A 15,185-nucleotide genomic window follows, 5' to 3' on the forward strand; every position below is an offset into this window, starting at 1 on the left:
TCTTGGGAACCAGCCCATAATGTCCATGCACCCAGACTTGTCCGGAGGTTTTTTCGCGATCACCCGTGGTGGAGAGATCGGGTGGGCATCCGGAGGCTGCCCGTAGGGGGGGGCAATGTCAGGGATCTCCTCGATCCCTGCCGCGATGGTCCCGGCGCAGGCGCAGTGCACCGCCCTGTGCAGGGACACGGGCACTAGGTCCGGGCCGGCCGCGGCGTTCGAGTTCGCGCATGCGCAGTAGAAGCCACGGCCGCCCGCTGGGCACCAATGGCAGCGCAGGGCGGGATATTTAAATGGCCCTGAGCTGTCATTCAGTGCCTTCTGGTCTTCCCTGCATCCTGTGAACCTGTGATCCTGTACCCCTTGTACGTTTTGACCCGGATTGTACCTGACCTTGCTGCTTTCTCCTGCTCTGACCCTTGCTTTGCCTGACCTCTCTCCTGAATGCCCCTGATTGGATTTGACCTGTTGTTGCTGACCTGGCGTGTGACCCGACCATTCTATGCCCGCTGCCTTGTACCTTGCCGTCCTCTCTGTTACCGACCCGGCCCGTCTGACCTTGCTCATCCATCCATCCATCCCTTGCAGTGGGGTCTTCCGACCTCCTCACATCAGACTCTTCCCCGTGGGAGCCCCTTGCGCATACTACTACCACTGACGGACGCACCCAGTAGTCACGACCTGGTCTCGGGGAGCTCCAAGTCCATCCCCACCATCAGGGGCCCTGGTGAACAAGCACCCTGGGACTTAGATTCCGTGCGCTGGGGACGCCTATTCAGTGGAGTGCTAGTAGTACAGCCAGGCGGTCCCTTACAATTCCTTTCTAAATGTTTCTATTTTATCTTCATCTATATAGTATAACTCCGCCATCTTATTCATATACTCGATCCTAACTATCCAATCCCTCATTGTTGGGGGTTCCTGTAACTGCCAAAATGTGGGGATAAGTCCTTTCCGTGCTAATTAGGTGATATAGTATACTATATTTATATTGTTTCACTGACATCTCTGACCTACAAAATAAACACACCCATGGGTCTTTCTGAATAGTAAACCCATAATCTCCTGTATGAATTGAACTATATCTTGCCAAAACACCTGTATTTTTGGACGATCCCACCATATACAGTTGTGTTCAAAATAATAGCAGTCAGACATCACTAACCTGATCAATCTCTGTTTTTGGTAGAAATGATATTTCTACATGGCAAATCATTTACTAGCAGGTGTAGTAGAGTAAAAGAAATCCAACAGACCCAACAGTCATGACATGCATGCTGCTGATTCTGTGTAATTGAATCACTAATTGAAAGGGGCATGTTCAAAATAATAGCAGTGTGGAGTTCTATTAGTGAGGTCATTCATTCTTTGAAAAACAGGTGGAAATTATTGCCCTTATTTAAGGAAGGAAGGCAGCAAATGTTGTACATGCTGGTTACAGTGCATTTCTCTCTGAAATTCTGAGGAAAATGGGTCGTTCCAGACATTGTTTAGATGAACAGCGTACCTTGATTAAAAAGTTGATTGGAGAGGGGAAAACATATAAAGAAGTGCAGAAAATTATAGGCTGCGTAGCTAAAATGATCGCAAATGCTTTAAAATGGCAACCAAAACCTGAAAGACGTGGAAGAAAGCGAAAAACTACCATTCGAATGGATAGAAGAATAGCCAAAATGGCAAGGACTCAGCCAACAATCAGCTCCAGGAAGATGAAAGAAGGTGTAAAGTTACCTGTGAGTACTGTTACAATTAGAAGACGCCTATGTGAAGCCAAGCTATCTGCAAGAAGCCCCCGCAAAGTCCCACTGTTGAAAAAAAGATGTGCTGAAGAGGTTACAATTTGCCAAAGAGCACATTGACTGGCCTAAAGAGAAATGGCACAACATTTTGTGGACTGATGAAAGTAAGATTGTTCTTTTTGGGTCTAGTGGCCGGAGACAGTTTGTCAGACGACCCCCAAACACTGAATTCAAGATACAGTACACTGTGAAGACAGTGAAGCATGGTGGTGCAAGCATCATGATATGGGGATGTTTCTCATACTACGGTGTTGGGCCTATTTATCGCATACCAGGGATCACAGATCAGTTCGAATACATCAGAATACTTGAAGAGGTCATGCTGCCTTATGCTGAAGAGGAAATGCCCTTGAAATGGGTGTTCTAACAAGACAACGACCCCAAACACACCAGTAAACGTGCAACATCTTGGTTCCAGACCAACAAGATTGACGTTATGGAGTGGCCAGCCCAATCCACGGATCTTATTCCAAATAGAGAAGAACTGTGGAATGTAGTCCAATCATCCTGGGCTGGAATACCTGTTCACAGGGGCCAGAAGTTGGGTGACTCCATGCAACACAGATGTACAGCAGTTCTCAGAAACAGTGCTTATACAACCAAATATTCATTAAGTGATTCAAAGGAAAGCAAAATCTTCAAACATTTTTCAGTTTATATAGTGAATGTTTGAGTTTGTAAAGAAGAATACAAACACTGCTATTTTTTTGAACAGTCTAATATTCACTTTTCTTAAATGTTTTTAAAGGAACAACACAAATTTGATCTATTTTTCTTCATGTTTTGATTTGGAATAGAAAGTGTCGTGTTCCCAATGTGTTTGTGTGTATGGAAATAAAAGCTATTAGAAGGATTTTGAGCTTTATTCACTTTTTTCAACACACTGCTATTATTTTGAACAAAACTGTATGTGCCATTGTTCCCTTAACCACACATCCCCTCCACCATAGTGGTTAAACTGCTCATTGGGGAGGACTCTGTTCTGGTCCTAAGCTGCTACCTGTTTGATGGCGACAAAGGGAGCGCTCGTCAGATGGTAAATTACTCTTGGATGTGTACTGAGGAGCGCCTGGTACAAAAGTTCATCTCACTTAAAGGACTTTATGAAACATTCACTGGTTCAGTAATGTATGTAAAAAGCAATCTCCACTGCTTCAAACCAAGTTGCTCCAATTCTGCTCTCAGTGCCAAGTGCAGGTGAACCATGGAGCTGTCCACACTTCAACACACTCCATAGACAAAAAGAAAAGAACTCTCTGCTCTTCAATGACTTCACATAGATTCTGATTTGTTGAAGACAAAAGTCACTGTGAAGTCCTTGCTCTTAGGACCTCCCTCTAAGGCATTTCACCTTTCGGTAGAAACACATTAAAGGGGAGGTCCTAAGGTCAGGGACTTTACAGTGACCGCTGGCTTCAACAAATTGGAATCCATGTGTTGTAATGGGAGTGCGGAGAGTACTTTTCATCTTTTTAATGGTTAAGAGCATGAAAGCCATCTTGTATTACTTACTGTCTCTGTACACCAGAGATCAGACTGGGAGAGGGAGAAGCAGAGCGAAGAAGCTAATCAGAGGGAGAAGCAGAGTGAAGACGCCAATCAGGGAGAAGTAGAGTAAATAAGCCAATCAAAGGGAGAAGTAGAGTGAAGAAGCCAATCAGAGGGAGAAGCAGAGTGAAGAAGCCAATCAGAGGGAGAAGAAGAGTGAAGAAGCCAATCAGAGGGAGAAGCAGAGTGAAGAAGCCATTCAGAGGGAGAAGAAGAGTGAAGAAGCCAGAGGGAGAAGTAGGGTAAAGAAGCCAATCAGAGGGAGAAGCAGAGTGAAGAAGCCAATCAGAGGGAGAAGCAGAGTGAAGAAGCCAGAGGGAGAAGTAGGGTAAAGAAGCCAATCAGAGGGAGAAGTAGAGTGAAGACATCAATCAGGGAGAAGCAGAGTGAAGAAGCCAATCAGAGAGAGAAGCAGAGTGAAGAAGCCAATGAGAGGGAGAAGCAGAGTGAAGACGCCAATCAGGGAGAAGCAGAGTGAAGAAGCCAGAGGGAGCAGTAGAGTAAATAAGCCAATCAGAGGGAGAAGCAGGGTGAAGAAGCCAATCAGAGAGAGAAGTAGAGTGAAGAAGCCAATCAGAGAGAGAAGTAGAGTGAAGAAGCCAATCAGAGGAAGAAGCCAGAGGAAAAAGTAGTGTGGAGAAGCTAATCAGAGGGAGAAGCAGCGTGGAAAAGCCAATTAGAGGGAGAAGCAGAGTGAAGAAGCCAATCAGTTGTGCTGCAATGCAAGGAGCATGCTTCTAGGGGGAGACAGCAGAGAAACAGGGAGGTAAGCTCATCAGGGTCTTTCCATAGGGTGGAGAAGGGTAATACCTGGAAGTGTTACTTAACTGCAGCAGAGACAAACAGGGCTGTGCTGTGTGTGGCAGAACAGTGTAAATTTTAAGACTGAAAGGACAGAAATACAAATCCTTTGGCAAATCATTTCAACTATTTACCTGTTTGAAGTTTAGCTGTAAAGTAAACCTGTATTTAGAGAAACATCATTTGCTGCTATTGCTGATCTTCTTCTGAAAATGCTAGTTGCCTGACTGTCTCTAGAGCTGTGAGTTACTAATTTAGCACGTATAGTACATGCAGTGAGGTTACTGTAGAACGTCTGATCTACGTACTTTTTATGGAGCAACAATCAAAGTGTTACTAAACCCCAGACCCTGCATTCACTATATATGCTCTTCCCGGACCCTGCATTCACTATATATGCTCTTCCCGGACCCTGCATTCACTGTATCTGGTTTCCCCAGGCTCTGCATTCACTATATCCGGTCTCCCAGGACCCCGCATTCACTATATCTGGTCTCCCAGGACCCCGCATTCACTATATCTGGTCTCCCCGGACCCTGCATTCACTATATCTGGTCTCCGAGGACCCTGCATTCACTATATCTGGTCTCCGAGGACCCTGCATTCACTATATCTGGTCTCCCCGGACCCTGCATTCACTATATCTGGTCTCCCCGGACCCTGCATTCACTATATCTGGTCTCCCCGGACCCTGCATTCACTGTATCTGGTCTCCCTGGACCCTGCATTCACTGTATCTGGTCTCCCTGGACCCTGCATTCACTGTATCTGGTCTCCCCGGACCCTGCATTCACTGTATGTGGTCTCCCCGGACCCTGCATTCACTATATCTGGTCTCCCCGGACCCTGCATTCACTGTATCTGGTCTTTCACAGTACACAGAACGCAGAAGTGCAATTATTTTACTAAATATAAACTGCTAAATACCTATTCTAATCAGCAGTTAGAGCAGTCTTGTGAATTCTATCAGTGTCCATCAGAGCACTGGTTAAAGCTTGCAGGAGGAGTTTTCATTTTCCTTTGACTGTCCTATGAGGCTGACCCTCTGTCTGGACAGTGCTGATTGACCCTGTGCCGATCACATGCACTCTCCCAAAAAAAAACTCTAGCAATAAACACCAAACTGAGCATGTGCAAATTGTCTCCTAGGGCTCTATACTATCAGCAGCTGGATTGGGGACAGTAGAAGAAGGGGAGGATCAGAGAAGACAGGATCAAACATCCTTTTTACATAATGTGGAGGATTAACCCCTAAGGTACCACAGTGAGTATAACAAGCATGGTTTACTGTATATACAGGCTGATATTACTGTTGTGGGTTTTGTAACACTTTAAACTCATGATCGAAGCCTTTGGATTAATATAACAGCCAGGCAAATAGCAATTGAAAAGTGGAGTTGAGCACTGGTAGCTAACACATTTAATATAGGTTTCCTTTTAAAAAGCCTCATGAGTTCAAGTGACAGAGAAATACAGGGCACACATTACTGTGTTCATTGCAGGTAGCGGTGCTGGGCTTTTTCATGGCGCGGTTGGCTGGCTCCGTACATGGGATGCAGATAGGCCTGAAATGGAAGAAAGTCAATTTAGAAGACATGAACAATACAGAATGTAATGTCCAGGTGACAAAAGCAACTGTCCTACCCAAAGCTGACATCAAGCTCCTCTAAACACATCTGATTAATCACGCCCTTTAATTCAAGCTCCACCCCTTGTGTCGTGTGATCAGTGTAGTAAAAACTATTGCTAGTATGTGTTCTTGAGGGGAGCATGGAGTCTGCTGTATGTTCAGGATACTTTTTCAGCTGTACAGGCCAACAACCACATGAAAGCAGAGATGGTTCATGCTTCCTGAACTGTAAAGAGCCTTGTGACTCCTCTCAACATTCATTGCTTCCCATTTTCTCTACAGCAATCTTGATGAATTTAAAGGGTATGTCCTGCCAAAATCTTTTTTTTTTTTTCGTTTAGCATGAGGAAAGGCTATGCCCTCTGTCTGGCTTTTACAGCTATCCATGGACTCCATTAGAAAGATTTTCTCGCATTTTATGTCCCTTTGACAATGGTTTGGCCAGATAGGAAGTGAGGGAAAATCTGTAACAGGGACACAGACAGAAATAAATATCTAACAAGGGTTCTAGCATACCTCTACTCTACTGCCTGTGTTGGAGAGCTCCACACTTCATATCTGGTACGCTGTCAGCAGGACAGCAAGCAAGGGTGGTAGGGATGCACAAATATACCAGCAGTCGAAACATATTGTCCGATAATGGTGTTATCAGGATTTTGCCAATAGGAAAAAAAGGTGCTGATAATGGTGCCAATACATGCAAAGTCGCATCTCATAGACTTTCATGCAGAAACACCCCCTAGTGACTTCAATGCAAAACCACGTCTCATAGACTTTCATGCAGAAACACCCCCTAGCGACTTCAATGCAAAACCGCGTCTTATAGACTTACATGCAAAGTCGCGTCTCATAAACTTTCATGCAGAAACACCCCCCTAGTGACTTCAATGCAAAACTGCGTCTTATAGACTTACATGCAAAGTCGCGTCTCATAGACTTTCATGCACAAACACCTCCTAGTGACTTCAATGCAAAACCGCGTCTTATAGACTTACATGCAAAGTCGCGTCTCATAGACTTTCATGCACAAACACCTCCTAGTGACTTCAATGCAAAACCGCGTCTTATAGACTTACATGCAAAGTCGCGTCTCATAGACTTTCATGCAGAAACACCCCCCTAGTGACTTCAATGCAAAACTCCGTCTTATAGACTTACATGCAAAGTCACGTCTCATAGACTTTCATGCAGAAACACCCCCTAGTGACTTCAATGCAAAACAGCGTCTCATAGACTTTCATGCAGAAATACCCCCTATTGACTTGAATGCAAAATAAATCACGTCTAAGGCTAGGTTCACATGTCTGTGGGTGGTGCCGCTGCGGATCCGCAGCACAAAGACAGGTACGCAAATATGCCGCCCCACGGAAAAAAGCCCAGTTCTGTGAGGCCACATATTTGTGTGACGCCGGCGTCAAGTTCCAGCTCCCCTGTGTACCAGTATACCATTAATGTACTTCTTTTGCAGAAATAAAAAAGCTTTCTATTTATTTTACACACCTGTTACCTCAGAGTCCAGCTTGTTGTATAAAAAAACTTCTCCATTACTTCCTGGACTGACCTTAGGACACATATATCAAACACAAGGCCCACGGGGCAAATCTGGCCCACTAGGCCATTTCATGTAGCCCTCACATCTCCTGCAGCTGCGGCACCCCGCCTGTCTCCGCCTCCAACTTGTCTTAGCACTCGGCAGCGGAGAGGAAGACAGAACTCCTCCTACAGATCCTGTGCAGCCGCAGCAACCACTCATCATCATCATGCTGATGTGGCCTACAATGAAACCGACTTTGACACCCTTGCCATAGGACATGAAATAGGAAGGAGTTTACCAGCTCACCTCATTAGCACACACCCTGCCTCTGCCCTTCCAGCAGATCATTACCACCCACCTCCTCAGGTGCATGTTTTTCCAATGCAGTCAGTGAATACCATTCTCACTAAATACTCAGCCATAGATTGTTGATTTGGCAGAGTGTGCAGGAGCTGAGCGATCAGATAATAGCCTATATAGATCAGAGCTGTAGTATTGAAAACCGTGTTGCTAAAAAAAAAAAAAAGGCTGCGGCACCCCGGTGATATTGGCTGTCTTCGATGTTGTCATGGTAGATCTCCACCTCTCAAAGGGTGTCCACCTCTGCTTTAAGGTTTGATGCCCCCAGCCCTACTGTCCTGGGTGTCGTCCTAACAGTGTCATGACAGTAAACACAGAGCCCATCCTACCTGGCAATTTTGCTGAATTCCACTTTCTCGTTCAATTCCACAAGAGCCACATCATAGTCATAATTCTCCTTTATCCCTCTGTCTGACTTGCTGGTAATATTGTAACATTTATGGATCTCTATCCGTTTCCCTTTATACAATTTTGATCCTAAAAATATATGAAGAAGAAGAGCTTGTGATTACGTAATAGAACAATGGAAGAATAAAGAGACAACTCCTCTTAAACACTTCTCACCTGCAGATCGAATAGGTTCAAAACAGGTTGAGTATTCATTGCCCCCCTCTGTTCCGAAAAGCTACAACAAGCTAAAATCTCAGGTGAAAGCCAAGCTACTATTGTCACCGGCCTTAGTAAATATTTCTACAGAGAAACCAGTAGAGGGCACAGCATAGTGTCCTGTTAACTAGAACCCAACCTTTTTTTGAGTTATGGACCAATTTCTTTTTTTTTTTTTAATTATTATTCTTATTTATTTTTTACCCACTTTTGTTTGTTTACATCTTTCTCTGTGTATACAAGGTATCTTTCTCTCCATTCAGAGAAGAAAAAAAAAACACATAGGCGGGCTGCGCAGTGACTGATCACTGTGATAGCCAATCAGATGCTATCATAGTGAACAGGTGATCAGGAACCAGGAGTCCCAATTCATTAGTACAGGACCCGGTCTCTTGGTGAGAGCCCGTCTCTGTGCTGGGAGCGCACTGTGCAGCATGCTCCCAGCACAAACACTGGTTTGAACAGGCAGCAGAAAGGGGTAAAAATCCAAATCCCCAGCAAGTGGCTGGGAACATGGATTTTTTGGATCCCTATCCTGGCACCCTAAGATGACTGGCACCAGCCCTGACTACTACTAGAGAATGAGAATTAGCACTTGCTATTCATGAGTGGCCATGGATGGTGGTTGTGCAAAGAAGGAAGATACATATTTAAATAGAAACATGGCCAACAACAAGTCTAGAGACGCTTAGTGGTCGGCGCTGTAAGCAGTGGTAGGGTACATTTTTTCAATGGGAAACCATAAATTGGGACAAGGAGGAGTGATGTATAGTGAACTGACTGTATGGTGAATGTAATTTTATTTTTTTAACTGACCCTTGAAACCCATCCATGGACCACATAGGGGTTCATGGACCCAAGGTTAAGAACCCCTGACCTAGAGGATTCATTTTCTGATGTTCTGTATGTGTAAAAAAGTGTTTTTTTCCTTTGCAAAGGTGGCAGCATAATTTCACTTTGCAGTCAGGATCTTTAGAATTCTCACCCCCTGGTCCTTGAGTTTATTTATTACAGGTATTTACATGGGGCTGTCAATTAGCACAACATTTTACATACTGCACATTTATATCAGTCCGCACCAATAGGTGATTACAGTCTAAGTTCCCCATCTCATATACATATACTAGTGGCTAAATGGGTAGCACCTGGCAGCACTAGTGTTGTTGGTTCGAATCCCAGCCAAAACAGCAACTGCCTGGAGTTTGCATGTTCTCCCTGTGCCTGTGTGGGTTTCCTCCCACACAGGAGAATTGGCTCCTGTCTAAATTGGCCCCAGTATGTATAAATATACGTTAGGGACCTTAGATTGTACGCCCCTTGAGGGTTAGGGACTGATGTGAATGTACAATATATATGTAAAGCGCTGTGTAAATTGACGGCACTATATAAGTACCTGAAATAAATAAATTTAGACATGGAGTGTGAAAGGAAACTAGAGTAACCGAGGAAGCCCAAACAAGCACAGCGAGAACATGCAAACTCCATGCCGGCAGTGTCCTGGCTGGGGTTCAAACTGAGAACTGCAGTGCTACAAGACAAGTCTGAGCCACTGTGCCGTTCGCTCCTTTCCTCCTTCAAAAAAAGCAACTGCCATTTTTACAAAAATATGAACAATGGCAGTCGTCATATCACAGAGCAGGTTTCCTTTGTTTGCATGTGTGGTGGAGTTTACAGCCCTTCTTAAAGGCTATCCACAGTGGGATGCTTTTCAGAGGCATTGGACAGGCAGCTTGGAGGTGATATGGTGCGTTTTTAACACCTTCTTTAACCAATGGAAACCCAGCACTGTCCCATTCTTTTCTCTTCCCACCACATACACTATAGGGAAAACCTGCCATTGCTGACATCCTTCCTGTCCTGCTGAGAGCGTTTACCAGACAGCAAGTGAGGGGAACTTTCCAGCAACAACACAGACAGAAATAAAAATGCTTTTCTTCAGTAGAGTAAGGGGAGGCTAGAACCCCAGTTAATTTATTTTTTTAGTTCTTCAACAGCCATTTTCTTAAGGTATGAACCTTTTCCTTTTTTTTCTAGCAGTTGCATAGTATATATTTTTTAAATTCTTTCTTTGGATATTACCAATAAATACAGATATAATATATAATACAAAACAGTATAAATAATATATACCACATTTACTTTCATAATTATTATTAGGTATCATTTTTATTATTATTAATTTTTTATTGGTATATTTACCGTTATTTTAAAGTTTTTATATATTCTTCATATCTCATTGTAGTCCTGATGAAGGGGGCGAGGTGAGGCCCCCAAAACGCGTTGGATATTGCGTTCACTACATGTTTTGGAAATAATCTTCCATTATAATAATAATCTTCTAATTTGGATTTTGTGTCAGTGTGGCAATACAAATCTTTGATCCAACCAATATACCAATTTCCAGAGATTTTCGGTGGAGGTCCCTCAGTGTATGGAAGCAGCCCACACATCTCCCAGATGCCTCATTGGGATAATAGTAGTAGAGTATTGTGACAATACCAACCATAGGTACTAAGCAGAATCCACCTAGGGTCCCAGTTCCATTCAATCCACTATCTCAGGGATTAGTATTTCTGTCTGTGTTCTTGTTGCAGTTCTTCTCTCACTTCCTAGTTGGTGAAACAATTTTTGGCAGGACAGGAAGGGAGAAGAAATCCCCAAAATTAAACTCCCAGATAGTAGTCTATCCAAAACAAGAAAAAAACATTTTTTTTGGCTTGATATACATTTTAAAGTGGTTCTAAAGTCTCAAAGGTTTTTACCCTCATGCATTCAATGTATAAAGGTAAAAAACCTTTTGTGTTTAGCAGCCCCCCACAGCCCCCGAACACTTACCTGAGCCCCTCTTGATTCAGTGATGTCCATGACAGCCTTGGTTCTCCAGGGACTCTCACTCCTGATTGGCTGAGGATGCAGCGGGAGCCAATCACAGCAAGTAAGCCAATCAGGAGAGGGAGGGGGCAGGGACGAGCTGTGGCTCCGTGTGTGAATGGACACGGAGAGCGAGCCTACCCGGGTGCCCCCTTAGCAAGCTGTTTGCTCAAAGGGCACCCAAAAGGAGGGAGGGGCCAGGAGCACCGTTAGAGGACTTGAGAAGAGGAATACTCGGGCTGCTCTGTGTAAAACGACTGCACAGAGCAGGTAAGTATAACATGTTTGTTATTTTTAAGAAAAAAAAAGATTTTACTGTGGAATAGCAGAAGTTTGATACCTTTATCAGTTAGATCTGTAAAATGATGAAATTTTATTCATCATGCTCCCGCACATAGCTCATACTGTATATTTACCAATTGTAAATGTGTATTGGTCCCACGCAAAGTCTCTAAAACAGTGAGCAGCAGAGATGACCCATTGACTGGAGATAAGGGACCCGAAGCAACAGCTTGATAATGGATTCTGGGAAACACAAATACATGAATCAGATCTAATCCAAAACAGTTAAAACTCAACTTTTGGTATAAATATAAAAAAAAACACATGTAAAGCCAATTCCAGCCATCTAAACCGGGGGTCTTCTAAAGACGGCCTGCAGGCCACTTCTGATCCACTACAAGGTTTTACCGGGCCTGGAACAGCTTGTCCCATATGTGAGAGGGTGACTCTGAACTGAAGGGTTCATTCTGATGTGAAGGAGGAGCTGTAATGTGATGTAGGCTTTTGATGCGAAGGGGGGAGGAGTCTTTGATGTGAAAGGGGCTCTGATTTGAAAGTGGGGACACTGATGATGTGGGCTTCTGATGTGAGGTTATTTATTAGAGAATTTTTAGTTTTTCATTTAAATGTTATTTATTCATAATAACAATTTGTTTGTAAAATAGACTCCTCAAAACTTTTTCTGCGACCCCAACAGGGGACCACTATGCTCTGTCTATTGGGAATGAGGAAGTCAAGTGGGAACCGAGACGCCAGGCACATGGTGAAGCTTTCGATTTGTCAGCCAGCTACACAGTGGTCCGGACGCTGTGGCCGCCCTTCCACCCATCCTCCATTGGACTGCTGTGTGATAGAGAGGGCTTGCTCCCTTTGACTATATACGCCTTTTCTCTTTAGTTATGTGAGTATGTTTATTCTGTTCATAATAAAGCTTTTGAGTACCTTTACTACACTAGAGGTCTGCACTGTCTCCCCCCCCGACCCTGATTTATAAAATACTTGTAGTGGCCCAGAAAAGTTTGGAGACCCCTTTTCTGGGCCACGAACAAAGGAGGCCCCTTTTCTGGGCCACGAAACCAAGAGCAAAAATGTAATATATTGCAGATTACAATTTTTGGATGTGGTGGCTGCATTCATTTATTTTTCAGGCTAAGAACATTTTCTGCAATTACAGAAAAATGTTGATCCTGCCAGAAGTTCAGCATTCTTGTAAATTCCTGTCCATTGCAATTAAATTAATTGTATCAACTTTTCTACCTGTTAATCAGTGACCCATTGAAAATCCATAACTGGTGCCCCAGTGTACTTGTGTTTTGACCACGGGCAGACTGACTATTTGAAAACTCGGGCACTGCCCGAGGGCCCGGGGTCAGTAGGGGGCCCCATGTGATGCCCCTGGTACCTCTTTCATAGGCTTTGTTGAGTTGGGGCAAGGACACAGGGGCCCCATGATCCCCTATTGCCCGGGGGCCCCATGAGTTGTCAGTCTGCCCCTGGTTTGGACTTAACACCCTTCACAGTGATAGGTTCAAACTCTCCAGCTTGCATCCACCAAATAAATCTGAGATTCTCTATTGACCCTATTGGATTGAGGGATGGTGGACATGTGCAAAAGATCCAGAGCACTTCAACACATGGGCCCCGGGCTTCAGGGCTGCTGTTAGAAACCATGAGGCCACATACAGCCAACCTGAAAGCTCCTCCCAAAAAAAACCCCCACAGTTTACTATACACAGTGATTGGTACCAATCACTCATCGTGTTAATTCAGGAAAGGAAGGGGCTGGTAAATGTGACCGGACCCTTCCCCCACTCTCCATCCTGAATGATTCTATTGTGTGCTTGCAGCTGCCAGTGGGAAGGAGAGCACAAAACCTGGCAGCACTATGGGGGGTGGGGGCACACAGGGGAGCCTGAGCAGAAGGGGGAAACATATGCTGCACAGGGAGGGTGATGGGTGCGGTGGCGGACAAACACTGGAACCGATCCCCCGTATGGCTGTCTCTGCAGCAGCTGAAAGCAAAAGGGGAAGGAGAAGAAGCCAGCTTTCAGCTGCTGCAGAGAGAGCCATACAGGGGATTGGTTCCAGTAACTGCCCTTCCCCCACTGTTCTGATCACCCTTTCTGCCCACATCCAATTCACCCAGCTGCCTGGGCCCCAATTCTGGCCTGGGCCCCATACAAGAAGACTGGTGGTACCCCCTTATCCACAGCCCTGCATGGGCCCATGTTTTTTCTTTTTTTTTTTTGCCTGATACTATTTGTTTTCCTGATGCTCACGGGCAGCTGGCAAGTAAATGCAAATATTTAACAAAAAAAAATTGGTTCAGTGCAGAAGCCACTATTTATGGATATCTACTATTTCAGCCCCAATATGGATTGTAAATGAACCGCTTGTTTTAGTCCTTTATAATGAATAAGTTCTTTTTTTTTCACTCACACTAATTAACACATTCCACGGATGTTTTTTCGGATTATTTGTATCTGAGCTCTCGTCATTTATGTCTGCATCTGTGCTCTCATCATTCAGGCCGCACATTTCTCCATAGTTCTTAATGTCTGTAACACATTTTCAAGCATGATTAGTTTTATTTTTTTATGAAATATGCAAAATGCTTGTCTCTTTCCACCTCTTTCTACAGTCTCCATGTTTATACATATACAGGTGAAACTCGAAAAAATAGAATATTGTGCAAAAGTTCATTTATTTCAGTAATGCAACTTAAAAGGTGAAACTAATATATGAGATAGACTCATTACATGCAAAGCAAGATAGTTCAAGCCGTGATTTGTCATAATTGAGATGATTATGGCTTACAGCTCATGAAAACCCCAAATCCACAATCTCAGAAAATGAGAATATTGTGAAAAGGTGCAATATTCTCGGCTCAAAGTGTCCCACTCTAATCAGCTAATTAAGCCATAACACCTGCAAAGGGTTCCTGAGCCTTTAAATGGTCTCTCAGTCTGGTTCAGTAGGAATCACAATCACGGGAAAGACTGCTGACCTGACAGTTGTGCAGAAAACCATCATTGACACCCTCCATAAGGAGGGAAAGCCTCAAAAGGTAATTGCAAAAGAAGTTGGATGTTCCCAAAGTGCTGCATCAAAGCACATTAATAGAAAGTTATGTGGAAGGGAAAAGTGTGGAAGAAAAAGGTGCACAAGCGGCAGGGATGACTGCAGCCTGGAGAGGATTGTCAGGAAAAGGCCATTCAAAAGTGTTGGGGACTTTTACAAGGAGTGGACTGAGGCTGGAGTCAGTGCATCAAGAGCCACCACACACAGACGGATCCTGGACATGGGCTTCAAATGTCGTATTCCTCTTGTCAAGCCGCTCCTGAACAACAAACAACATCAGAAGCGTCTTACCTGGGCTAAAGAAAAACAGACCTGGTCTGTTGCTCAATGGTCCAAAGTTCTCTTTTCTGATGAGAGCAACTTTTGCATCTCATTTGGAAACCAAGGACCCAGAGTATGGAGGAAGAATGGAGAGGCACACACTGCAAGATGCTTGAAGTCCAGTGTGAAGTTTCCACAGTCTGTGTTGATTTGGGGAGCCATGTCATCTGCTGGTGTTGGTCCACTGTGCTTCATTAAGTCCAGGGTCAACGCAGCCGTCTACCAGGAGATTTTGGAGCACTTCATGCTTCCTTCCGCAGACGAGCTTTATGGGGATGCTGACTTCATTTTCCAGCAGGACTTGACACCTGCCCACACTGCCAAAAGCACCAAAACCTGGTTCAATGACCGT

At 44.3% G+C, this 15,185-nt stretch overlaps 1 protein-coding gene across 1 annotated transcript in view; it reads right to left on the bottom strand.

Annotated features, from left to right (window-relative positions):
* Window positions 1-15,185, bottom strand: part of LOC149439369 (complement C2-like) — a gene marked incomplete at its 5' end in the record, with an annotated part of 72,960 nt that overhangs the window by 18,956 nt on the left and 38,819 nt on the right. The window contains 4 exons of the mRNA XM_089659110.1: window positions 5,637-5,713; window positions 8,002-8,149; window positions 11,566-11,674; window positions 13,871-13,989. Coding sequence (XP_089515236.1) covers window positions 5,637-5,713; window positions 8,002-8,149; window positions 11,566-11,674; window positions 13,871-13,989 — 453 coding nt within the window. The remainder of the gene's footprint in view (window positions 1-5,636; window positions 5,714-8,001; window positions 8,150-11,565; window positions 11,675-13,870; window positions 13,990-15,185) is intronic.

Source organism: Staurois parvus, unplaced genomic scaffold (assembly GCF_062004578.1).
Source record: "Staurois parvus isolate SC_StPar_1 unplaced genomic scaffold, SC_StPar_1.0 ptg001133l, whole genome shotgun sequence".
Lineage (NCBI taxonomy): Eukaryota > Metazoa > Chordata > Amphibia > Anura > Ranidae > Staurois > Staurois parvus.